Below are 27,580 nucleotides of genomic sequence, written 5' to 3' on the forward strand. Positions count from 1 at the left end.
AGACAAAAGGGAAAAGGAACTGAGGGTTACATATTTGCTAGAGAGATGCTAAATGAGGTAAGTGTTAGTCTAGATACGTATTTTCTTACCTTTGGGATTTTCTATTATGAGAAAGGGCAACGTGAGGCAGGGAGCACAGGAAGGAGAAAGGATATTTGGGTTAGCAACTGAATGGTAAGTAGTACCAGCTAGACACAACCAATAAATGGTTAGAACTAACCTAAACCATTTTATTTTCTAGATAGGGCTGCTCTGAACTATGAACAGCCGTAAAGACAAAGCACAGGTATCTGTTGCAGAGGCACAGTGAAAGCTCTAAGGCTTGGATGAGTGTTGTGATTAGCACAGTGAAACAAGAAGATAATTTCGATGACAGTTTAAAAGGATCTGAGCAGTCAAAAATTTTAAATAGTATGCAAGAGGTGGTGAGAATGTGAAACAAGTTTTAACTCTCTTGAGAGTAAAATTGGGTCTTACACCTATTTGCGTAGGATGAGGAGGTGAATTGTAGAAGCTTGGTGACAACCCTAGAAAGATGGTCAAGCTGAAGGCACTCGGAGGCTTCCCACAAAGATAAAGAAGAAAAGTTGAAGAGCTGATGGCTGGACTGTTGACAAAAATTTCAGAGATGTCATGCAGACTTACTGCTTTTAGACTGAGAACTCTTGTGTCCCTCATCTGTTTTGGCACTCTTTGACACTCAAAGATAAGAGTGTAATAAGAGAAAAAAGAGACGGTAATTGACATTTTTAGAGAGAGAAAATGAAGGCACCAAGACCACCAAACTGCATGCTCAAAGAATGGTATAAATGAGCTTTAAAAGAAATCAGATCTTCCCTATTTTATAGTGTAAGAGCTCATTAGAATTCAAGTGGTAGGAAAGAAGAATAGGAAGTTTCTGGAGCTCCTCTTTGAAAGGACCTGTCAGTCCAATGTGGCTGTCAGCCTTTTCATAGAAGTGGGAAACCTGACAGTGCTGCTCACTGGAGAACAATGTTGGAGGTAAAGAGGAGTGAGAGGAGAGAAACAGTAAAAGTATTAGACTGTCCGTATTAGGGAGCCTCTGAATTCTGAGGCTGTACAAACAGAGGATTGATGAATAGGAGTAAGTGGTAGGATTAATGCTCAATATGGAACTTGTGGGACCACAGCAAAAAATCATGAATATTGATCTGAGGTACACTCTTCAGAAAGAACTCTGGGAAATTGAAATGGGTTTATAAAACAGGTGCATGATTCCAAAACTGCAAAATCCCTTACAGTAAGAGATTTAGTGTTAATCTTATAATGGAGATTATTTAAATATCTTCACACAGCACAAAAACCGGTTATGAGAGATACTGTAATTATTAGCAATGCATATTACGTGGGTCGTGCCTGGAAAATAGAACCTAACAAAGTGAAGGTACCTACATTGATCAGTGAGTATGTTAATTAGCAGCCAGTTGATTCTTCATTACCTTTATCATCTGGTGATGTGTTCAGACAAAGACTCCTTGACGATATAGTTTGGTCCAACATGAGATGGACATTAATCAAAAGCAGGTTATTAAGCTTAATAGAGAGATAACTAGTACAGTTCTAGGGCCTCTGCCATGTACAGGAGTTACTGTGATTTCTGAAGTTAGCAGAAGTTTTTGTCACCAGCACACAGGGTGAAATCTTTGTACTACTGAAGTTAGAGCAATGACGTTGTATTTTGAAGACTTAGTGCTTGAGTCTGTGTTGTTTTTAATAATGAAAATGTGCTAGGTGATCATTAGTCGTCTGTTTTTGCGGTTATAAGAATTGCCTTTTCCTGAATAAAGGTGTTGTTTTACTTTACAAAAATGGATAATTTAAAACATCAGAAATGTAAAGTATCTTTGAACGTGTGTTTAAAGGGTGTTCACTTAATCCCATAGAATTTAGCAGGCATTTCCATGTTTAAATACCTGATTTGTTTTTTGTGTTCAAAACCCATCTTATTCCTGAGAGCGCAGTGCAGTATTGACCATGAGAAAACACTGGCTCAGGAAGGGAGGGAAGGAAGAAGTAAAATTTGAGGAAAGATTTAGCATGCACTTTCATTTATGACAATGTCAAATGCAGTGACCTGTATTCTGCAGTCTCCAATGTGGAGTCTACTGTGCATGACTAACGTGTTTAGTATTTTTTACTTTTCCTATGTGCTCTGAGAAACAATTCAACAGAAAAACCTCTGCTTTCTGTGGGGATGTGCGGTGAGTTGGTTGTATTCATACTACTTTCATAATATTAAAAAACAGATTAATATTCCTTTCTACTGCTGTTTTGGTAAGGTTAAGTGAATGGCTGAGGTAAACGTGGCCTTCTAGTACAGTGTATGTAGTTTGATAATTTGGGTTATATTAATACTACTACTTTGAAAAGAAGTGGCAATGAATTAAAAGGACTTAAGTCTATTTAGTTTTAAGAAATTCTATTTCTTTATGAAGTAAAATTGGAGCATCTCTCAGATGCTTATCACTGTGACATGTATGTCTGCAAATGAGATGTAATTAATTAGTTTTTAACAGTCCTAGGGTTGTTGCATCACGTCACCTAAGTGTGAGCAGCAGCGTCGTGGCTGGGGTGCAGCGAGGAGGGGCGAGGTGAGCAGGATTGGGCTGGAGTGCCAGTGACTCGCTTTCCCAGGTTAACGTTTTCCTCCTCGGAGCTTGTCATACTTTGTTACTATGGGCTAATTTAGAGCCTTAAATTAGCAGCTGCTTTAGGGAGAAATTTCCAGATGATCACTTTTGTAATTTCAGTGTTTTTAGTTGTATGTCATTTTACTCTCTAGGGAAGTTGTTCTCTGAGAGTCTCTGGGAGGGAGTGAGGACGAGATGCCTGGGAAGTGGGCGAGTGCTTTGTTAGCTTTCTGCTTTTGAAGCAGAATGAATTGAACTGGTTGAGACAGTAATAAGGTTGTGAGAGGGGTTTTATTCAGTGAAGGTGGCTTTTCATTGTCCGTGTTTCATTGTTGTTGCATTTTTTATTAATTAAGTAAAAAAAAATTAAAGAAATCATTGCAACAATACTGCTTAGCTTAACAAAGTAGAATTAAGCTCAGTTGTTCTCTGTGCAGATCTAATTCATTTAGAATTAGAAAGTAATATTTTATAGGACTTTGTCTTTTATAGGACTGTGTATAGGAGATACAGCTTGTCAAGCAAGCGCAACACTTTAACAGTTTTTCATCACATTATTGTGATGCTGCATTAGGACTTGGTTGTTCATTTTTTTTTCTACAAAGCTTGTGGTCCCAAAGGAGCAGAACTCTTTTACCAAGACTGTGGGGTCAGCAGTATCCAATCCACTCTAGAGGGACTTCTGTGATGTTGTTATTTAGCAGAGCTGTAGGCCATGTTCATGGGTGCTAGGGGGAGCAGGATGGACAGGGGAGGAAAGGATGCAGGAAGCCTTGTAAAGGGTGTCTGGAAGTGAACCTTATTACTGTTAAATATTAATATTCTGAAAAAAGCCACAGGCCCCATTTGAGACTGTGGGCTTAGCTGTGCTGGACACTTTAATGTTTGCAATCATCCTCATTTCGTACACCTCCTTTAGAATTTATAAAATGTACAGCTGATGTTTAAATAAAAATTGAGAAGGGAAAAGCTTTGTGGGTGAAGGTTAGCTTTTCAGTGAAGAGCCTGCTGTTTGGCTTCGATGTGTCAGCATGATTTGCAGTGAGTGCTGTGACACCTTGGTAACTTTTTCTTAATGTCTGTGGGATAGGAATGGTGTTCCTTTAATGTTTTCTTAAGCAATCATTTCTGAATGTGTTGCCTCCTGAGTGATATTCTAAGAGTAGACTGTGAAAACAAATAGTAGACCAGAATACAATGACTTCTCCTAAAAGTAACAGTGTTTAAAAGGAGTAATAAAAGTAACATTCTTGGGTACTGTGTTTGTTAGAGATCTTTTGCTTATTCTGACCTTTTAAAATGTCATTGTTTCACGTTTGATAAGATTGTGCTTATGGTACTTGAGAGCAATCATTTCCTCAAATGTGTATTAATTTATTTTTAGAGACTGTATTTTTAGAGATGCACAGATGTGTATGGCCTACACTATTTTGTTACCTGAAGTGATGCATTTGTCTAGAAACAAACCCCCAAAATCTAGCATTTCATTCACATAAAACACATGTTGAAAAGGGGACTGGGAATACTTTGTGTTGTGAACATAGCCTAGTGATAATGATGGGGGAAATTGTGCAATGGTGCCATTTGGGGAAGTGCTGGGGGATTGCTTGTCCTCCAAACTATCCTGTGAAAATGGGACAGTAAAGTTCCTTTGTATGTATGTATTTCAGGACATTGTTACCTAACATGAGCTTCTTTGGCTCAGGAGAAGGTTCTTTCAGTATCCTTCTGACTTGTGCTCTCTTTTCTAGCTGACAGTCACAGCTCTCCCAGAGAAGACACCCCAACTGGGAGCATGGATTCTCTTTCTTCCCAGTCTCCGACACTTGCCTTCCCTAGTAGCCCCCCTGGGCTCCTGGATGGAAATCACCTTATTATGGACAGCGGAGATCTTGCAAGCTGGACAACGAATCTGTGAGTAAACTCAATATTAAGTAACGATTTTTCCACTACTCTGATTGTGCACATGAAACACATTTCCCTGTTCAGTTTGGTAGCAAATGAGTGATTTTTAAAAATTACGTGTGATTGTGTGTGTTTTCTTCTGCTCCAGAAAGGTTTGTATTTATATGTTGTGACGGAGCTTAGAGGCTACTTGAATGTTTGTAGGAAAGAAATGTTCTTTTTCTACTAAAACCTAGTGTATTTTACTGTATCCTTTTATAAAATTTTAAGTGTGTTTTTTGTTTATGTATGTTATGTAAATTATTCTCTGTATGTTTTATTACCCTAGTTTTATTTCAAAATGGTGTTAAACTACACTTAGATGCAGGGCTATTAAGTTCTAGGGCCAAATTTTGAGTTTCAATAAATACACTATAATGAGTGTGTGCTCAGATGCTGTCGTCCAAGAACATTGTCATTGATAATCTGTTCTTAACAAATTAAATGCCTGTTTTCCAATGAAAGTGCAGTCTATCACTTTCAGTAGACTCTGTAGATGTTCAGTTTTTGAGCACGATTTCAGTTTAGCAAAAATTGACGTTACGATGTTAGTCCTACCTCACATATTCAGGTTTGATACACAAAAAGCTGAACATAATTTGTTTCTTAAATCAGAAGTTGAACTTGAATTCAATTCTCTGGTTTGCTATTCATACAAACTTGAACATATCAAGACAAAGTTTTCCAGCCTTCAGTGCCAAGAAATTGGAAGGAGCAGGTCTGGAGAAAAGATTTGTTAAAAGTATTTTCCATAATGGCATTCAGAGTAGCCTGTCCTGTTGATGAAGCAAGCGTGTAAAATATATGTGTAGGTCTGTATATAACACATGAGAATATATAGATAGCCATATGATGGGTTTGTATTTCTGTATGCACATAGAAATAATTAATGCCTGCTTAGAGTACTTATTAGCTAGAACAATATTTTCTCATATGTATTGAAAGAATTCCAGATTTACAGGTACTTTACATAAAAGTTGTTTCTTCAGTAGGGGACTGAAGATACTCTTTTCTTATTCTCTCGTACTGTCCACTAGTAGTGGGTAGGAAGTTGTATTTGTCAAAAAGAGGTGCATGTGTTGAAAACGTGCTGTAGATGGTATAAAACTGGAATGTCTGTGGGAGCAAGCATACGAAATTAAGGAACATAGGGTTAGCAGAACACGGATAGTGTCACTTCAAAGGATAAAAGAAGGAAGTATTGATTTTATCCAGAGGGTTCAGGAACTTCAGGTGTTTGAAGGAACATTGCTTTTTTTTTTTTTTTTGCATTTGTTAATTTTCATCGAAAATTGTACTGTACTGCTGTTTTGGAAACTGATGGCTTGAGGTTTTGTGTTCAGTTGGAAACAGTACTTAAAGAATTCTATTTGGAAGGAAAAAAAAAAAAGTACACAGTAAGTGCTTCTAGATTATTTGTCAAAAGCAGGGGGTTTTTTCCACTCACCTGTCTGAAGTTTGCTTAAGAGCTACCTCTGTAACAAGCCTGGACAGTGACAGAGAGTAGTCTGTGAGCAGTACATTCTTTCTTTCCTCTACTTTCTCATCCTAAATTGGCTTCTCTTCCCCTTCTAGTTCTGATGACTCAGAGGGCATTGCCTTAACAAAAAATAACCAAACACAAAACAAAACCCAAAACAGCTTCACTGTATTAATGGCAGCGGTAGATGTCAGCAACAGAGAATGTACTTGGTGGACTTCAGCAGTTGTTGTGCATCATGGGATCCTGTGGGTAGGGAAAGGTGGTGGTCGACTTGCTCTCACAGCTCCGTGAAATGTAGCATTGGCTGTTGAACTGTGCTTTGGTCGTAGACTGTTCTCATAAATTGGACTAACCCAGAATTACATGGAGAACAATACTTTCTCTTTGTGCAGGATTTCAAAATGTTTTGCGTTTTGTGCCAAATTGGAACAAAAACAATTCTTGAAGTCTCGGTATCCTCTCTAAAATGCTATTGCAGGTCTTCACTGAGCTACAGTAAATACCACGCTGAGTCTAGGGGAGGTGGAAATACAAGAGGATCCAGTTTCTCAAGTTTCTGCTGATGTTCATAACACATGGGTGTAAGAGATCAGTCACTGTAGAGTTATGCAGTCAACAAGGTGATGGTGACTTCTTTGTGGCAGAAGAGCTGCTTGAATTGTTTCTCGGGGGAGGGATGTTACATTGTGGGACCAGATATATCGGATATTCCAAGGCTGGTTTTTATCAGTAGTTCGCTTTAAGCAAGAACATATGATAGAGAGCAAAAATGCTTTTTGTGGTATTTGTTTTCAAGAAAGGAAAAGTGTGGTGTGGGTTTTTTGTTTTTTTTTTTTGTTTTTGTTTTGTTTTTTTTTTTTTTTTTTTTTTCTCTAAATGGTAGCTGTTGTCACCATGACGTTTCCTGGCAGAGTTTTTTGTGATGCATGCCCTTTCCTTGTCCCACCTTTAAAAACAAAAGGAGCTACAGCTTTCAGCATGGTGAGAGGAGCACCACATGAAGGCAAATACACCCTCACCTCCTGGCTGGCACTAGCAAGGGACTGCATGGCCAGAGCGGTAAAAGCTGAGAGAGCAAGGGCTGTACCACCGATCTGAAATGTCTCACAAAGCCCTGAATGCTCAATTGTCGTGTCGGTATTTAAAGATGTACTACGCATACGGTGTAACTGGAAGGTGACGTTTCACATATGTGTGCCATCTTGAAGGCCCTGCTAAGCTGTTGGTTTTTATGTCTGTAAGTGTGTGTCTGGCTGATGGTAGATTTTCTTTGAAAGCTCTGTGTGGGTCAGACGTATGCTCTATGTTGTCATGTACTGCTGTAGAGATGAGTAGAATGTTGGGTGAAGGTTGGCTCTTTTTGCCCACGGTGGTTCTCAGTGGAGACCCAAGTTTGCTGTTCTCGGATTATCTTGCACCCCAAACTTTTTTCAGCCCTTTTCCTGAAGTTATTTTTAACTTCACACTTCTATCTAGAGCCAAATACTACACGTAAATACATTTTATTTTTACATACACTGTATGGTAGAATATAGAGAGCTTTTTCCCCCTGTCATTCTCAAAGTTACAGACTAGTTTATGTAGATGCAGGATTCAAACTCCAAATAGCCCAGGACGGGCAAATAACCTTTTGTACTTGATGGAGCACTGTGTCATAAACGTGTATTACTCGAAAATCCCTTCTATCCAAGGATGCTTAGCACAAGCTGATCTCAGACATAAACTGATAACTATGGTAGTGAGCTGGATAGAGTAATTCGTCCCTCTTAGTGCTCTCCACTGGTATGGATGTTTTTTTCCCTTTAAGGCAGAACAGCAATGGCAATCTCAGTTTAATGTTAACCAAAGTATTTGCATTCTTTTTCCTCTCTGCTTTAACTGTCCATACACACTTGCCCTCAAGCTACAGAATTAACATTGTACAGCCGTCTGTTTTCCCAGGTACCACTAGAGCCACTGTCAAAGTCCACTTTGCTCTGACAGATCTCCAAGTGGTTACTGTTTCTCTAAGGAGAGTGTGTTTCAGACTGTTTTGGGCTAATGTTTGTTTAGTTTCACCAGCAGTATGTTGTGAAAATGCTCATTATTTCCCTCAAAGCCACAGTTGCTTCTGAGGGAAAAAAAAAAAGAGTTTGTGTTAGATGCACTCAGTTCCTTGCACGCTCCTGATTCAGATTGCCACCATAAACGACGTTCTGAAGGTAAGCAGTGTCTTCTAGATGAAATGTGGTTATCCATATAGGCATTCTTCAGCAGTTTTCTTTGATCTGTATCTTCTGCTATTTGAGACACTGGAAAATAGACAGTATTCCCTGTTTCAGGAATTTGCCACTATAAATGTTTGTAAAATAGAATGTACAAATACAATTATGTTTGCCATGTTGTGCCTTGGGTTTAATAAGTAGGTCATATATTGTAGCATTTTATTCCCTCCATACAGAATAGATATATTTTGTGAGTTACCCATAATATTATTCTAACCTAGACTTAAACAAAAAAAAAAAACCCAGCTCTAACCAAGTGAACTTCCAACCGTCTTTTATCTGTAGCCATCAGTTTCCCGCAAACTGTTATCTACTCTACAATTGCAAATTACCCCACAATCAGAATCATAGAATGGTTAGGGTTGGAAGGGACCTTTAAAGGCCATCTAGTCCAACCCCCCTGCAAGGAGCAGGGACATCCCTGACTGGATCAGGTTGCTCAGAGCCTCATCCAGCCTGGCCTTGAACGTTTCCAGTGATAGGGCATCCACCACCTCTCTGGGCAACCTGTTCCAGTGTTCTACCACCCGCATTGTAAAAAATGTTTTCCTAATATCTAATCTAAATCTACCTCCCTCTATTTTAAAACCATTACCCCTTCTCCTATCACAACAGCCCCTACTGAACAGTCTCTCCCCATCTTTCCTGTAAGCCCCCTTGAGGTACTGGAAGACCTCTATAAGGTCTCCCCAGAGCCTGCTCTTCTCCAGGCTGAACAGCCCCAACTCTCTCAGCCTGTACTCGTAGGAGAAGTGCTCCAGCCCTCTGATCATCTTCGTGGCCTTCTCTGGACCCTCTGCAACTGGTCCATGTCCTTCTTATGCTGGGGGCCCCAGAACTGGATGCAGTACTCCAGGTGGACCCTCTGCAACTGGTCCATGTCCTTCTTATGCTGGGGGCCCCAGAACTGGATGCAGTACTCCAGGTGGACCCTCTGCAACTGGTCCATGTCCTTCTTATGCTGGGGGCCCCAGAACTGGATGCAGTACTCCAGGTGGGGTCTCAGGAGAGCAGAGTAGAGGGGCAGAATCACCTCCCTTGACCTGCTGGCCACACTCCTCTTGATGCAGCCCAGGAATAGGGGCTAGTAATGTTTTTACTATTTTTTTCTGTTCTGGAAGCTGCTGCAGGTTGCTGCTCTCTGCAGATTCTGTGGCAACAGGCAGTCAGGTGGCAGTGTTGGTAAGGAAGAGTATTCATACAAAGGTGTCACCAGGAGCACCAGGAATCTGCTGACAATAGATGAGAGGAAGAAGTAGAGTGGAAAGAGGAAGGCTGAGTAAAGAAAACCGTCATGCTGGGAATTCAGGAAATAAAATTAGTTGAGATACATAATTGAGCCATCAAACCAAGAGCAAGCGGAAGAGGAGGACAAAAATACAAACATTTTGTGGGCAATAGCCTGTAGTGGTAATAAGAGGGAAATTTGAATTTATTCACAGATTTCATGGAGGAGGGGGAAAAAAGAAGCAGTAGGAGAGGACAGGGCTTAACAAGATATAAAAGGCTGAGAATTACTTAGGATTTGCCTATAAAGGAATACGGGTGCTTAGTAAACTGTAGTGTGAGTTTATAGTATATGAGGCACTGTGCACTCCTTGTGTGAACACTTAGTGCTGTGTCTGCCTTAAAAGCGGAGGAAGCCTGAACTTTTGTGTAAGGATGCACTTAATGCAATGTGAGCTTTATAGCAGTGTTGTAAATCGTTTGGCAATTTCTACTTAAGGTATTGATGTTGCTACTTGACCCCCTTTCTCGCTTCCCCAGTTAGTGCATGTGGGTTTGGTTTGTAGAGTGGTGGTATTTGTTTCTTACACTTTTTTGGTGAAGACTGTAAACCAGCTTAATTAGTTCCGTCTATCCAGCTCATAGTTGAGCCACACAGAGAGTTATGTCTGTGTTTCTGTGAAATACCTTATAGTATCACACCATGGTATAGAAGAATCCACAGAGTATTAGTGTGAAGCGTGTAGTGAAATTTATCCTCTGGATTACTTTCTCTGTCCAACAAAGCTTCTAGTTTTCCTATTGCATTTGCCCAAAAAGTAAATAAATCTGCCACGTCTTTTTTTTGCAAGAGACTTGCTAGCTCTTTCCTGGAGGATGCAGCCCTGACATTACTTTCTGCCTTCCCAATTGGCACTGGAAAATATGTGCTTTAATCACTCAGATTTTTATTCCTATGGTATATGAAACTCAAATTTTTAATAATTCAAAATGTTAATTTCCAAAGAGGAGTTCAGGATTTCAGACTAAGAAGCTGAAGAGCTTTTCTAAGCCAGTCCCCAAGCTGTTCTGGTAAGAGAAATAGTCTTGATTTTAAAGATATGTATTAGAAGAGCTTACGGATAGCTCTTAAAGTGCAGCTGAACTATGGAACAGTAGTTGATCTTCCCTTTTACATGCAGCTGAAAGCCAGTGCTACATGGTTTGACTTTCACCCTAATATATTATGGCTTTAGATATGCAGACAATATATGGATACTGTGATAGCTAAACTAGGTGTATACATCTGTGTCTAATAAATATCTCTAAACAAGTGAAGGTACAGTGTAAGTTCGAGTCTGTAAAAGATGGGGGTTTTTTTCATTAATGTCCTCTTGTAGTGAAGTAGGTGATAGTGCAAAAGATGCAATATCAGACATGAAGTGATATAATTGAATTAAAAAAGGATGAAGGGAACTTTTTGTGGCTGTTGTAGTTTGATTATAGAATTTATTACATGGCTTTGGTTACCTATATAAAAATTGTTTTCAATCTTCAGCCTGTTTTATATTGTTTAGCTACTATTAAAATATTTTTCCCAATTCTCTTTTATTATGCATTAGAAATTATTATGTTTGAGCATAGTTTTAGAATTTTTAACATTTGTAACTAACCTTCTCTATGCCAAAAAAGGTAATTATGGTAACTGACGTCTCTTGTTTGAGAAATAGAAGCGTATTGTTTCTTAAACCACAGGACCTTGTATTTGAATCCATCTGAAGTTCCACGTTTTGCAACAGATTTTCTTCAGAGAAAATATTACTTGTTCTATTTTGGTTTTATGGCCTGTGTACACTCAGTTCCCAGTGCATTTTGATTCTCTGAATCTGTGTAAGACTTGGGCATGCCCTACTTCCATCTCCTCCTTCCAATTTCTGCACCTTCCATGACTTTTCTGTCTGAGATGTTAACTTTTTACGTCCAGGTTAGGTATTGGAGTCTCTTGCTGCCATGTCTGGTCTTGTATGTGTCTGCATGCTCACATCACTAATAATTCATTTTTCTGAGGTGCTGCTTTGACAAGTGGTCCTTCCCTGAAGCTGCAGAGCCCATTTCCTCTAATTCTAGCAGAAGGAGTCATAAGGCAGCAACTTCCTATTATCCTAGAGGGAAAGGAGATCATGCCTAATACTAGCCTTGAGAATATCGAATTGTCTTAGGCTACCTGCAGTAATTCCAGAATTTCAGAGTAAAGACAAGTTTTGCTTGTCTTGACCTTCAGTATTTGGGATGGTGGTGCTCGTCAAGCTCTTCACTGACTTCTCAGTGGGCCAGAACCATTTATGGATATGAGGCCTGTCTGGAGTAATGCTGCCTGTCATGGCAGCTCACCTCTGATGGATTAGCTTAGGTTTCCTGTATCACGATGACTGATTTGTTGAAAGGTGAATTACAAGTCATGTCCTAGAACACTGTGGACTGCCTTATGTCTGCTTTTGCCTGACCTCAGGATGAACCAAAGAAAACTGAACCCTTGGTATTCCATGGACTTGGTATGTGTTGTAATTAATCTTTCTGAGGATTCTTTTCGGATAAGGAAAGATTTTTACTGTAACTGGCCCCATTGTTGTCATGAGATCTATTTGTGCTTACAGTACAATGCCCTATGGCAGGGCTTGTCTGCAGAACTTACAGACTTACCCCTCGTGTTGCTGGGCTTTCAGAATTGGGTCAGAGTCTTCCTTTTTGGTTAGAAGTCTTCTCCATTATCTATGATCTCTTCTTCATTCATATCATAAAAAATAATGTCTTGTTCCTTCACTGGAGGGTTCATTTTTGGGATCTGAGACTGCAGGGTCTCTGGGTTTCCTAGGGAGCTGGAACATGGTGATTTCTGATGGTTGTTCTGAATGGAGTCATGGTGCAGGATGTGGGGTAACCTTCCTCAAGAACATGATACTGTCTGAGTATCTGTTTACCTTGCCCCCTCCTCTTTCCCTCTCTAAGCCTTTGGGATTTTGCAACTGGAGGGGATGGAAGGCATCTTGTCCCTCAAACCTCTTCACTGAGTGTGTGTAAGAGTGGGTGTGCAAGGCTTGTTAAAGCAGTTACATTTCAGAGTTCAGAATAGTAAGAGTCATAGTTTTCAAACTGAATCCCACCTTGGATTCTGCTGTAGGAGCATGTAAGATACAGTCCTGACAGTCCGACTACTGAAGGTACTCAAAACCCAGAGGAGAAATAGAAGCACCAATGTAAACGACTTTTCAAGAAGATGCAAGGCACCAGTGACAGAGGAGGTAATCCAGTCTTTCTTTAATTTCTTTTGCAGTTCTTTATTGGTTCTTCTGACACTAAAATACTCTGTTACCCAGCTCAATGGTGTATATGTGCTACACTATGGGCATGGGTTTTGGGTTTTAAATATCTACAGAGGCTTTCAAAATGGTGATGAGAACCATGCTGTGCAGCATCCTGAGGGTTTCAGGGTCAGCTTCAGTGGTTTCAGCTTGTGACCAAGCTACTCATTCTTCGTGAAATCTCAGGGTGTTCAAATTCCTGGTGAGCAAACTGATGTTAAAAGAGCCATCAGATGGCAAGAGAAGGCAGGAATAGTGGTGTTCTGCATGTAAAAGAAGCCTTGGAGATAGCTATTAATTTTGTTTGACTGCTGAATTAATTCCCATCAGTCTTGTTATATCTATATTAGTAGACTGCATCTATAGTCTCCTTAAAATTGGAATAGTTTCTTTTTTACTTCATGGCAGTGGTGTGAATTTGCAATTTCACATAAATGATGAGTGACTTCAGTTTCAATGTCTTGAAAACTTTTTATAATATCTAATGTCATCATCTTATTTTATTAAAAGAAGATGCTATAACAGCTGCAGAAGGCACCATCCAGGTATGTAGCAGTGCTCTTTGCTCATTATGCTTATTTTGCAGTTTGGTTTTGTTTCAGCTGCTACCTCTTCAGTGACTCAGCAGTTTGAGAGTGGATTTAGCGGAGCAGGCACTTCTTTTTGTACCTTTTTGTTATGCAAGCAGAGCAATAACCCTCATTTTGCAGCTCCCTTGAAACAGGCATAATGTAACTTAGTCATGTGGTTTGTACAAAAAAAGACTTTGCCATCTCCTTGTCTTCCAGTGGCTAGGCAGCTGGGCTTGACAGCCGCACCGCTGCGTGAGCACAGGGTAAGCGGTCCGTGTGCTCGGAGCAGGGAGAGATGTGGATGCAACCACTGTGATGAGCTAAAGTTTGATTTGTTTTTTTTTTTCCCCCTTCTTTTCTTCTTTTCTTTTCTTTTCTTCTTTCTTTTCTTTACATGATTCCAGAGAACACAGCCCACTTATTTTTTTTCTTTTTCTAAAAGGAACAGCATCATGTTACAAGCTTATAGATGTATCTACTTCATTTTTGCTTTGTCTGAATTACCATTTAAAAATGCTTTAACTTAGGACAGCTGCTCTAGACATTAGCTTCAGATTTACCAGACTGGCATGTGAAAGGTCATTTCACTAATGTGTTAGCTGCTTCACTGAGACTTCACAATCCAGGTTTAACAAAACCTCTGTTTCAGTGCTGGCTGATGTGCTCTTTATAAATGAGGGTTTAGTAATACTGCGTGCATGTGACATACTTTAAATTTTGGGGGTGGAGTTTCTTTTCAGAGGGAACACGGACGAGGAAATTCTGTCCTTCTGTTTTGTCTCCAACTTTGCTGCAACTATGGCAATTTCTATAATTTTGTCCATGTATTTTTCGGCTCCCCAGCCTCACCAAGGCATAGGGATTTTAACATGCAGGAAGATTGTTGTCTGGTGGTGGAGAGTATTGGATTGCATATCGAATCAGAAATAGCCAACACCTTCTGATATACTGTGTTATCTTATAATGAAACCTTTTAAGAAGACTTTCATTGAATTTATGTCAGCCAGACACTCTGGTACGACAGCCATGGGGCTGCCAAGCTCATCTCTGAAACAACCCTTTTTTTTCTCAAGAGTTTCAGTGTAGATTCTTTTCAGAGTCTCTTCCTTGCTCTCAAGATAAGAGGCTGCTCTTTAGCTGTGTTACCTTAGGAACCAGCCAGATAAACATCCAATAAAATCTTGCTTTCAGGAGTTTGTTTCTGAATATCAGTACAAAATCTCTAGCTTATTTTCAGTAAGGCCATTTCCCCTGCTCTCTTCTCCCAGCATTCACTGTGCCAGACATTAGCATTTTTTCTCAGAGATGGTTATGTCCCCTCTCCTTCCCTACAGGAAATGCATTGCCTTCCTTTTAGCCCTTAGGAGAAAAGATTTCTTCAACATACCTTCTTAAAGTTGAGATGCTATATGATAAGATACGCAATACTTTCTAATATATCATCATCTTGATAAACAAGGCATGCAAAGCTTCATAGCAAGGTAACTTTGCTATCGCTAGAATCTTTTCAAAGAAAAAAAAATAAAATCCAGCAGTTTGTTGCTTACACACCGGAACATTGGAACTGATTTTTCCTATTGAGTAAAACCTGTTTTCATAATAAAATGAAGTTGTTCTTGAGATAGCCAAGTATGGTAAGTAAAAAAGACCCTTGAAATTCTAGAACGTGCTTCATATTTAAATCTATACATATTTTTTTTTTACCTTCTTCTTAACATAGTGAAACTATGGCTATTGAAAAATGTGGGTTTTATTTTTTTCCTCCGCTGGATCCTAGAGCATGATCTTTTGCTCGGTAACCAGGAGCTGAAAGTGACAGGCGAATTCAGGAGCTGTGCTGCAGTGCTTTTGCTACAGCTGAGATATATTAAGGGACTTCATCAAAAAGTGGGGAAGGGAACAGCCCAGCACTCCATGTACCTGTGCTTCTGGAGCATTTTTCGACTAGAACTGCTGGAGTGGCTCAGAATTCATAGAAAACCTGCCAGTGTTTAAATGCTGCCTGGTGAAGGACAGTATGATCTTACTAGTTGATAAATTACAAGTTGACTTTTTGTTTAGTCTCTGTAACTTGAGAAATGAACATGGCATGATATGGATCTGAACATTTTATTTCAACTTCTGTTCCTTTATTTGCACACCTTTCCTCTCTTTTTTTTTTCTTTCCTCTCCAAGTTTCAACGAGAAACCATCTCGTATTTATTCCAAGTATTCTTAAGAATGACCACTGCTTTCCTGGGTCAGAGAGTATCTTTTGTAGACTGTTCTGAGTAGTGTTTTGAAATTATTAATCCCATGTCTTACACATAAGCTGTGTGTGTTGTTCTAGAGCTGATCAAGTAAGTTGCATAGATTAATAAGATGCATGTTTCAATGAATATTCAATAAAAGGAAGACTCTATTGTTCACTTGTTGAGAACCAAACAACACACATCTGAGGTATGCAGTAGAGACTTGGTATATTGTTTTTCTATCTTCTGTAGTTTTACAGGTTTCAGAAGTGAGCCTTACCCCAATCTTTATGTTGGAAATGATTTGAATTGAATAAATAAAAGCACAAGGAAAATGTTTTTTTCTTTATATACCAGGATTGTTTTAACTAGTTTAGTCTATGCGAGAAGGATACTTTTAATTCACTTTTGAAAAACTTTTGTCTTACATTCACCTTCTATGTTACCGAGTTAAAATTAATTCTCCACATATACATTATGTGCAGGATCAGGGAGAACTTTCTAGCAAACTTTACAAACTTTACAGTACCACTGAGAAATTTTTTATTGTCCTTTTTTTTTTTTTTTTTTTTTTTTGAGAAAATAATACAAATGCTGGAGTTCGCTTTTTGTTTTTTTCTTCTCTGAATGAATTAGCTTTTAGCTGAAGCTTTTTGTTTTACCTGAGGAAAATTTTTCAATGATTAGGTAAAAATGGGAGAAAGAGGACAAGTTCAAGTAAAAGTAAAAGACAAAAATATGTAGGTGCTGGTCTTCAAAAGTATGTAATTATTGGAAAATGTAAATAACTGTGGAGTGGAAGATTCGGAAGTGGTGAAGCAGACTAGATATCCTCTTCCCAAAGTTAAACGTGAAATATGTTTCTAGTCAGCACAATCCAGCTTCTCATTCAGTTTACTACATATGAGTCCTTCCTTTATCTGGTAAATCTGATAGTTTTAAAAGCAGAACATGTTTTGAGAAATCCTTCTGGTTATGATTCCAGCACATTTAAGTTTCATTTTTATCAGTGGATTTAACTGTAGAATGATGTTTTCATACACTGTGAATTCCAGTTTTCATCCAAATGCTGCCTGACACAGATTCAAAGGAAAAACTATTGTCTTGTTAAATAAGGAATGTGCCATTCACCATTTTATAATGTACTAAATTTAAAAATTAATAATAAAAATAAACATCCGCTTAACTATGTCATTGCTAGGATGACTATGACGTATATTGACTAGGAAAATCAGTTTGTTCAAGTTGAATTTGGTTGTAAATAATGTTATACAAACCAATAATAGGGATCCTTTCTTCTAGAAATGAAGTATTCCAGTGCACAAGAAAATTAGAATCGGCTATATAAGTTAGGTTTCCTGCCTTCTTTTATTCATTTACAATTCTAACTGGGGTGATTGTTGGTCCCTTTTTTTGCTTTTGGTCTATCCACCTAGGTTATGTGTGCATTTACACCCCACGAAAACCTTCTTGACTGGATTCCTAGATTTTGGTGGTACTTTGCAGATTTATGCTATCTGAGAGGTTAATCTTGGGTTAAATCAAACTGATAAATGCTGTATTGTGAAGTCTGCACTTCTGAGAGATGATGTGAAAGCTGTGTGCGAATGATTTTAATTCTATTTCTGCTTAGAAACTGCTTGAAGTCCAGCTCTTTGTTCCAAAGATATCCTGACATGAAATGTTTGGATTATGTCTTGTTTTGTCCATGCGGTGAAGAAAGCTTTCCAGCGCTGGAATGCTTTAGTTGTTTAAGGTGTAAAATTAGGAACATCCTTTATGTTGGGGAGGACTTTGTTTTTCAACGACTATTAAAAGTTTTAACTTTGCTATTTCTTCTCCTCTTGTGACACCTATGTATTCAGGCATTAATTTAACACGTATTTGAGCAGCGTGTTCGTGAGGGCAGCCACTGAGGCAGGATCTACACAGTTATGCGGATGAGATCTCAATCCAGAGCCAGCATCGTGATCCCGGTGTTGTAATAGCTGCAGCCTCTTTTGAAACCTTCCCAGTCATATGTGCCTTAGCACAGCGCTGAGAAGGTTTTTAAATAGATTCATCAAAACTTGTAAAGGCAAAGTGGCAGCTCAAATAATAGCCTGCTATATGCAGTTTCATTGTATCTGTCTTTATTAGAGAAGGAATGTGGAATTTTGTCTTTTTATTGGTTATGTCATACCCCTCAAGTAATTTGTCTTAGCTTAGGATGTAGGGCATGTAGGAGAAATACTTTCAAGAAGGAAGTGCAGAATCAGATGATGGCCGTGTCTGCAAAATCAGCGCAACATTATTATTTGGTTTGAATTTGAGTATCTAACTAGCTATCTAGTCATAAAGATTCAAACGTTTTGGTATGAAAAAAAAATTTATTCATCTTGTTAATTCTGCCTTCAATGTATTTCCTCTAAGTGCTGGCCAAAGCCGCCCATCGATGGTATCGTGGATGAATGCTCCGTCTGCTAACTCAGCTGCCACAAATACTGCACCATCCGCTTTCTTCTTCCCTAACCCTGCCTCTGGGAGTGACAGGGCAGTGGAAAGGTATGATGTACGCTTCAACTTTTGCTGGTTATTTAGTTGCCACCTTTTTTCTGTATCTTTTTAAAAAGACCTAATTCGTGTCTTCTGCAGTACATGAATGACTGTCTCAAATCAAGAAATGCAACCTTTGCAATTTTGACAGATGAAAATAGCTGTCTACTTTGTTGTCTTTTCCTTTGAACACCTTCCTCACAGAAGACACTCAGATTGAGTCAGTGCCTTATTGGTTGATACAGGCAGACTTTGATTTGGGTGGTCAATTAGGTCTTGTTCATAGTGTCTCTTTACTGCAGTGACTCTCTTAGTGTTTTTTAAAATACAGCTTCTTTCTTTCACCTAGCCACTCATGTCAAATTTAAGTTTCTCAACATAGCCTTCTTGCCTCTGAAACACTTTCCCATGTCTTTACCTGCCTCCGTGGTTTCATTCTTCCCTTTCACTCTTTTGATCTGCTTTCCTTCCATTCTGTTTCTGCTTCCTTCCTTGTTGTTGTCCATGTTTTGAAGAAGTGTCTTAGCTTTTTCCTTCAAGTTTTATAATATTTGCTTAGCAAATTAAAGTAGCTGGGTATATTCATAAATCCTTCCCACACTTGGTCACAAAATTCTATTTCTCATTTCTGGTCACATTTTGCACCAGAACTGCATTGTTTCTTTAACTGCAAATTCCTTGGGGCAGGGAGAGTCTTTCCCAATGTTTTATGTGTAGTTGTTGTTGCCTGGGCTCAACAAAAGATGATTTAGTGGTGTGGGTACTGTGTTTAAACAAAGTATCATTGGGCAGCAGCAAACTGTCAGTTCACAAAGGCGTGATTAAATAAGATGTGCCAAAAATACTTAGATATTCCAAGATCTCTGCTTATGGTACTTGGAGAACTGAGTGCTTTGGACAAATTCACACTGATGGTTTATTATTGAGCATCCTGAGAACACCTCTAAAAGACTGCCTGAAATGTTAGAAACCTTACTGTGTTCAGGACAAAACAGCATCTTCAGCAGTCTGGTAATGTTGTATTGTAAACAAATATAAAAAGCGAATCTTGTACAGTGACAGTGAAAAGCCGAATTCCAAGATGCGTGAAGAAGTGTTTCAGAAGATACCATGATGATTAGTCTAAGTATAGTCGGCTTTGCCTACTATTGGTTCCATTGCTCATTAGCACTTGGCAATATTTTAACTGTAGTTGGAAGTAGAGTTTAACTATCATAAAAATAAGTGTGCATAAAGTTTGGAGTGTGATATTAGAAATGACAACAGTAAGCTGTGAAGATTCAGTTTTGACATTTGTGTGTATGAAATATAAGCCTGTAATGATGCATGTGAGATGTTGTTTAAAGTTTTAGTCCCCTCCAAATGAGAATGGAGAGAGAATGGTTGAGAAATGAGTGTCTTCCTAATAGCAAAAATGACTATAATTCATAATTTCATTCCAGTGTTGCCCACCGAAAAGCAAGAGCAGTTTATCCATGTGAAGCAGAACATAGTTCTGAATTATCATTTCAGACAGGAGCAATTTTTGAAGATGGTAAGTAGTGCTTGAATAAATATAAAGCAATGAAAAGCAAATTGACAAAACTGCTAAAATGGCTGTGTATAAAAATACAAGCTTATTCTGCCAACGTTGCTGATGGCACACAGTTGATGATATAGAAGATTTCTGGTACGCAGAAGCTACCTAGCATATACTTAGAACTATGAGGCAATGCCTTTGATTACTGGTGAGTAGACACTTTCAACTGGTCTAATTTTTCAGCATCATTTAAATGTGCTGTAGTACCAAAAAAAGGTTATTCAGCGAAAGAAAAACATCTTGGCCTATGAAACTGTATTTATTTATTTATTTATTATATTTTAGCCATTGTTGTAAAATAATATATGGGCTTTCATTTAAAGAAAAAAAAAATCTTTTCAAGGATTTTCAAGCAAGCAGAGCTCCAGGTAAATCAGGTGATCACAGGAGAGAAAAGGGAGTGTTTACTTTTTGGATCAAGGAATGCCTTAGGGTGTGTATGTACTTGTAGAAAAAGGAATATTCACTGAGGTGCAGAATGAAGACCTGTATTTAAAGATTTCAGTGAACTCAAATATGGTATTACATGTGAACATTCAGAAGGTCATTCCTGTGGTCAAGACTGTGTTGATCCTCAGTGAGCTTCCATGGCTCTACTCTTCAGCAGCTGCACAGGGACTTCAAACTGATAGGAACGGTTTTAGTTTTTAAACCTTATGCTAGTGACTACTGTAATACAAACTCTGAAGACGCAGAAGATGACATTAGAGTGTAGTTTCTTACTGTCACAAGGAAATTCTTATTATAAGAAAGAGATGGTATGGAATGACTCAACAGGGCCTGGACAAATTCAGCAGTTCGTGTTACTGGAATGCAATTGAATAATACTTCTAAGCAGAAATTAATTAATAGCAGCAGCATGGTAAGACCATTGTTTGTTACAAAACCTTGATAAAAAATTACATTCATACTAAAGACCAGAAGACTTAAGTTTGGCCAGATCTTCATCCAAGTTCTGTGCAGACTGAGGGATCCAAAGTGATCTGAGAATTACATCCCTAAGAACCTTGTGAGTACTGAGATTGATATTTTAGTCTTTCACTCTGTCTAGAGGCAGGAGGGTAGTAAGAGGCACACTGGCCTCTAAAGAATCTGGAAATTCTGCGGTAATGCCTGTTTTCTTCTCATCCATTGTCAGTTTTTAGCTTGCTACCAGGTCAGAAATCTGATATGTGCTTTTCAGAGGGAAAATGATATTTAATTCTGCATGACCAAATGCACATGGGGGATGTACTGCCCAGTCATTCAAATAAGACCTGTGAGAATCCTTAGTTGGATGTCCAAGAAAGATGGAGTATTCCAAATTCCCAGTTTACGTACACAGTCTAAAACAGCTGGAAAACATCAACCTGCAGGCATTATAAAGCTAACAAAATATTCTTGTATTTCCCAAAATGTACCCTGTTAACTCTGTTAGCACTGGATCAAAAGTGTGCGTAGGAAAGTTTTTCTCATAAATGAAAATATTTTCGTGCTGTCCTCCCCAACCTCAGTTGAACATTCCTAATTTGTTTAATGAGCTGAAACAAATGGGAAACTCGGTAGAATCTTATTTTTTTTAGCACGTATGACAACAACAACAAAATCACACAGACATGTTCCTGTTCTTTGTGATGCTTATTTTAAAGCAGACAGAGCACAGGACCTTCCTATTCTCTGCTCCTCCCAAACAAGTTTAATAGTAAGCCTGGTCCAGATTTCAGTGCTGGTTTTTTTTTTTTTTTTTTTTTTTTTTCTTTTTTTTTTTTTTTTTCTTCTTCTTCAGTGTCAAGTGGTCTGGGGTCCCCACTAGGTTTTTCCCCACTAGCACTCATTTTACAAAATTGTACTTGATGTTTCCTATTAGAGCTGCCTGGCAGGCAAATCACGTCTGAATCAAGTTAGGTGGGAAACCTTTTAAAGATGAATTAGCTAAATGATTGCTTTTTTAAGAGTCTCTAATGCCAGTTACTTTAATTTAAGTTTTTTAAAACATGACTGATGGGGATCTTCAGCAGACATAAAACTGTGTACAGGAAGAAAATCTGGTGCAGAGAGGAAAAGATCTGATACGTAGAAGAGAGGCATTTCTAACACAGAACAGCAAGGGTTGCTGTTGTGTTGGCATGGGATAAGGAAGTCTTTCAAGAAGCAGTTGCTTCTGTGTCGCGTGTTTGTGTAAAAGCAACGTTAAGATTTTTTTTCTTGTGTGAAGAGATCACTAGAAGTTGTGCCAAAGCTACCATAGTTTCAATGCATTTCGGCCTCAGTTGAGTTTTTCAACTAGAGAGTTGGATTGTCCAAGAGCAAGTACAGAATTCGACTCTGGCGGCTGTGGAGAAGTGTTTCAACTGTAAGACTCTTTTTCCATATCCTCATACAAATAGGTTGGAAGCTTGGGAAAACGTCACGTGGATTTGCATTCTGAAAACCTAATTGCAGATTTCCAATGGGAAAGATCACATTTCCTTAAATATATTTGTTTTTCTTTCTTCTGCTGTATCCTGGTTGTTTTGTAGGCATTGTCCATGCCCTGCAGGGCTTTCAGGGTGTGGATTGGCAGAACAAAGGAGGAGAGCATGCAAGTAATAAGGCAGTAACTGGACGTACATAATAACTCAATGGTCATTCCTTACTGGTTCCCAGTAGGCTGTGTCGTGGGTGGCTCTGTCAGTACAGGAAGGTATTCTCAGAAAAAGTGCAGACCAGTCTCCATATTTGAAAGCTCTGAAATGCCTTCACATAGACCTTTTCTTTTTGTGCTAGGCACCCTTGTGTCTGCGCTGGGATCAGATTCCAGTGAATCAATTCAGGTTCTTTAGTTACTCAATTTAAATTCCCATATGCCCTAATAAAGCCCCCAAATGAAGAATTAAAGTAATAATACATCAATTCTGCAGCTCTACCAATAACCTTAACTATCAAAGTGACAACGCATCAATCAAGTTGACATACAGCGAGTATCAACCATTAAAGTAACTGTTAAATTAATGTCTACTAAAAAGTGCTGCTTCCATTAGTGAAGGTTTTATCTGTCTCTCCTTTTTCCACCCTGCCTGTCTCACTTTTCTAATCCAATCTCTTTCACCTCTCACTGTTTGTTTGTTGAGTTTTTTGCTCTCTCTTCTCTCTCTTTTCTGCTTTCTTTTCTTTTATTTTCCCATTCCCTCCCGTGTTCTTCTCTTTTGTCTCGCTTGGTCCATAGATGTTGATTGCAGCAGTTTTCTTTTATCTGTTATTATCCTGGATGAATCTTTCTGGCTGCTCTAGCCTGAGACAGGATAATGGCATTTAGTGAAGTACAGTCTTGCACCTGCCATAGCTGCTAAATGTAATATATTGGTGCAGGAAGGTAAGAGTTTAACCTTTATTTCTGTCTCCATTTCCTGTTTCTAAATGAGGAAAAAAAATCTGTTTGTGTCTCAGGCTGACAACGTTAGCTTACTAATATTTTAAATTGAGCTTTACATCACCTGATAGGAATCTGTATAGAATCTGAACATTTGCATATTCAGGTATTTTCAGGATTGCACATATTTTGGGCTACCCCAAATCCCACAGTCTTTCCGTTAAAGTGTCATAGAACGTAAATGCTAAGGTGCCATCTGGCAAGTTAAAAAGAAAAGGCAAAGTTTTCTGTTTAATTGAATTGCGTAAGAGAATGAATAATGTAATCTGAAGAACATCCACAAGATTTTTTTATAAAATCTCCAGTTCAATATACCTTAGGCTGTGCCAATATTTTTATTTCCCAGTTGCTACAGGCTATATTATTGACAGCACATAACAATATGATTCAGGTGGTTGGAGGCAAAGTTTGAAGAGTTTGCAGCTGGATAAGGGCACATATGGGGCGAAACAGAATATGGCTGGAGATTGAGAGACATATCCTGGCTGTATATTTTTGTTATTGGAGCAGATATTCCCAATAATCATGGAAAGAATAATCAGACTGCCCGGCATTGAAACCTTGCCAGCCTTGGAGCCAAGCGTTATTAGATTTCTGGTTCTTGAAAGAGACTGCTTAGGAGTCAGAAGATGGGAATTTCACTAGGGAAAAGTGTTTTAGATAGGGTAAATGATGTTTACACAACAAAATTCCTTGGCAGTATTGCTAGCAGGAAGGCTTCCTGAAAACTTGTCAAGATAGCTCTCACCAAAGCCTTTTACAAATTTAAAAATCAAATTTTAGGGGAGAGAAAATATGAGGAAAACTGAGAAAGTGTTTTGTTATAGTAATTTTCCTCAGGAAAGGTGTGGCACCCATCTTCCCTACCAAGCATAGCAGGAACACAAAAAGCCGTGTTCATGCAGCCGTTGTCATCCCCCTCTGTCTTTCCTTGCGTAACAAAGTGCCAGCCTTAGTTAGCGTCCCTGGTTTTGACTCCAAGGCACTCTCTTCCCTCTTATTCATGCTGTGGCTTCTGAACTGCTTTTCTTTATGGTACTGACAAATGAAGGATTTACATCAAAGAGAAGTACTACTCCCCAAATACTGTATTGCACTGTATGTGCAAACAATTCTTTCGTTGAGGTAAAAATGAGGATAAAGCTACTTCTTTATGCACCTTTTGTCTGTGGATTTCAAAGCACTTGGAAACATTCACGTGCATTAATTATCTCCATTTTACACCTGGAGAAACTGAGTGTGCAGGCTGTGGACAGATGTTCTCCTTTTCAGGTACCTGCACGCCATTTGGAGGTAGTTACCTCAAACTGGTGCTGAAAGTTACGGTCCCTTCACCAATAAAAGTACCAGATGAGCACTACCACATCCCTACTGACTTTGCTAGAAACTTTAGGAAGTCAGTGAAGGTGGTTTGGCCTTAACCAGTCAGACTTTGCTCCTGCCAGCAGTGGTCTCTGGAAGATAAATGTTAATGGAAAGGGGAGTGTAAAATGGAAGATGTTTAAGTTAATGTGTTTTACATTGTAGAGGGTGTGTGTGCGGGACTGTCAGAGATGTTCAGCTGTCAGATGGGATGGGAATCAAGTCAGGAGAAAGACCCCAAATCTCGATGTCTATTGACAGGTCACCAGTTACAGTGCAGGGAACTCAACTGACCAACCACTTGCCTCTATTTTAGGATTTTTTTTGGATGCTCTCTCTATTCATTGGATTGACTAGATCTCCAGCAGGTATAATAGGAGCTTAGACACTTCTACACAGGGAAGTCTCCGACTGCAAGCTGAATCCCACAATCACTAATTTGTCATAGTTTATCAGTATGATTGCTGTTGTTCACAAGCCTGAACCCTTTTAGGAAAACTGGTTTTATTTTATAGTAAATCTTTAGCAGAGTCAGGAAGATGACCCCTTGACTCCTAGCCCTCTGTCCTGTCCACAAAATAATTCTGCTTCTCACAACATACAACAATTTCAAATTCATGCTAACCCTAAGCATGATAAATGTTTGTGTATTTCTGCAGTCAGCTTTACCCATAGGGATTGTTTCAAAAATCCACAGGGATTTCTAAACACAGAATGCTTGCAAGCACATTTTGTTGCTTTAATTTAATTTCCTGGTGAAAAATTGACTGGCGTGATTGAGTTCTATGGAAGCGTATTCTGGTATTGTAGCGGTTTTAGCAATGAGATTTCTGTTGCCCACAAAATGCAGTCCCTATTTATACGATTTGTTTAGGTCATTACTTTGTTTGGTAAAGTAGTCCATCAGAAAGGGAGGCCCTTTTGTGCCAGGCACCATGCATGTTAGATTGACTCCACCGTTTCTTTTTCCTCCTAAAATAGCTAATTTCTCCGAAGGTGTGGAATTCCGTGCGAATCAGTGTCTGATTCGGTCCTGCTAAAGTTAGTGGCATGTAGGCAATGAATCAGTACCGCTGTGGAAATGAGTCTTGGGCCCATGGTCTCATTTGTAGTTGAGACCGGTGACACTTTTGATCTACCAAAGCAGAAGGAGGTCTGCTTATAGCATGGGGTGTCTGGGGAGAGCTGCTTGCAAATTTTATGTATTTGCAGTTAGATAATCATAACATTGGCAATTCTGAAGCTAGTTCTTATGGAGACTTCAGAAAATTTAGAAGGAATGCTGCAAATGCCAAGTTGACCTTACTGTTTTTCTTGTTTAGATGAAATCAGAAAAGCTTTTACTTGGAGATCTCATTTCAAGTTGAAAGTCTGTTGATTCTGTTTGTCCCTTTGAGTTGGGGTCCGTAGCACTTGCCGTCCGTCACACGGATGGTCAGACATCCTCCTTCTCTACGCTTTGCCTCCGCTTGGAGTGAGACTGCTGAAGTGGCCTAGCACCAGGTATTGAGGAAGCCGCCGTCCCACTCTGGGCTCTCAACTTTGCTGCTATTTCCACTGTCCTAAGAGGTGGTGGCTTTTGGTGGTGGTTCTTTGGTTGATTTTGTTGTGCAGTCTTCTATACACTCATTAAACCTTGCTGGAAATATTTAATTTTTAGTTCTCTGCTCTGTATCTTTTATTCCACAAATATTTTCCCTTCCTGTCCATAGCCAATGTAAGACTTAGTCCTGTGGGATGCTTGGTCCAATAATGAGTTGTAGTTTTAAGGCCAAATGTGTAGTTTCTGCAGCAAGGTATTTTTAAATGAGACAGGCCTGAGAAAGTGCTAAGAACTGTAATCGTAGTTGACTGAGAAGAAATGACAGAAAGGGGACACTATGGAACATCTCCTGAGCAGGGTATTTTTTCAGAAATAGCCTGTGTCCTGTGTTTAAGAAGAGCTGCGTGTGGTAGCAAAGTGTCTTTTGTATGGTAAACTGTTTTTTTATTTTAAATGAATGCTGGTTTACACTATACTTTGGAAATGGATTAGCAAAGAAAACAGGATCACCCGAGCTTAAAGCAGCTTTACATTTGGACAGCTTCCCCGTTAATATCATTTGCCTCCAGAAGAAGTAAGTGATGTACGTGGTTATCTTAACCCTTCTCGAGTAAGGTGATCTGAATGGGGGCAGAAGTCTTACCTGACATGACAATTGCCACTGCTGCTGGATATTAAGAATTACTTCTTGGTGCCTTTTTAAAAAAAAAAAAAGCCTAATCTCTAGAAATGGTGATCTTGGGTGTAATCTGAGTGCTAACGCTTTCTTCAGTCCTTATAGAGTCTACAAGAAACTCCTGCTAACAAATGAGGAGGCCCTGAGCTGTGTAACGTACTTGTACAATACTCAATTTCCCAAGCGCAGAGCTCAGTTGTTCCATCCATGTCTGGTCTTCCTGGGTAAAAATGGTATTTGTCACTCCCGTCCAATCGCTCAGCCGTCGTGCATTATCTCTGAAGGTGCTACAGCGTGCAGGGTTCAGTAATATCTTCTCAAACTTGTTTAGAAAATATTTATTCTGAAATTTGCTGTTGCGTTGAGCCAAGTGATTCAGCATAGTTTGAGCATTTCCTCCTGAGTAAATTTTAGGTAAATCTAAATTTCAGCCGGATCGTCTCAGGCGAGAGCTGCCCTCGTTTTGCGCAGGGCTTTGATTTATAGCTGCTAACATGCCAGTGCTATCTATCCTCTCGCTAATATAAATTGAGGTTGAGCTCCACAGTACAAGTAGACATTTCCTACTTGCAAGTTTTCTAGTTGTTTTTCTTCCTAATCTGTCATTTTTTGGAGTTTGTTTCCTGTAAGACAGATGTGCTCCATAGGCACGGGAGCCTTCGGGGAGAGCCTTGGCTGCCCGCTAGAGCTGCTGGCGTGTTTGCTGGAAAGGGTAGAATTACAGCCGCCGCGGCGGAGCTTCTGCAGGGAGGTTTGTGGTGGTGTCAGCATTGCAGTTTCGAACGCA

The 27,580-nt window shown here is 39.2% G+C and overlaps 1 protein-coding gene across 2 annotated transcripts in view; it reads left to right on the forward strand.

Annotated features, from left to right (window-relative positions):
• ARHGAP10 (Rho GTPase activating protein 10) overlaps positions 1–27,580 on the forward strand; it is a 147,550-nt gene that overhangs the window by 117,595 nt on the left and 2,375 nt on the right. For both annotated transcript variants that reach the window (XM_086746308.1, XM_086746309.1), the window contains 3 exons: positions 4,403–4,565; positions 18,123–18,254; positions 19,688–19,779. In XM_086746308.1, the coding sequence (XP_086602434.1) occupies positions 4,403–4,565; positions 18,123–18,254; positions 19,688–19,779 (387 nt within the window). The remainder of the gene's footprint in view (positions 1–4,402; positions 4,566–18,122; positions 18,255–19,687; positions 19,780–27,580) is intronic.

The sequence above is a fragment of the Chlamydotis macqueenii genome, chromosome 4 (genome assembly GCF_036417535.1).
Source record: "Chlamydotis macqueenii isolate bChlMac1 chromosome 4, bChlMac1.mat, whole genome shotgun sequence".
Classification (NCBI taxonomy): Eukaryota; Metazoa; Chordata; class Aves; order Otidiformes; family Otididae; genus Chlamydotis; species Chlamydotis macqueenii.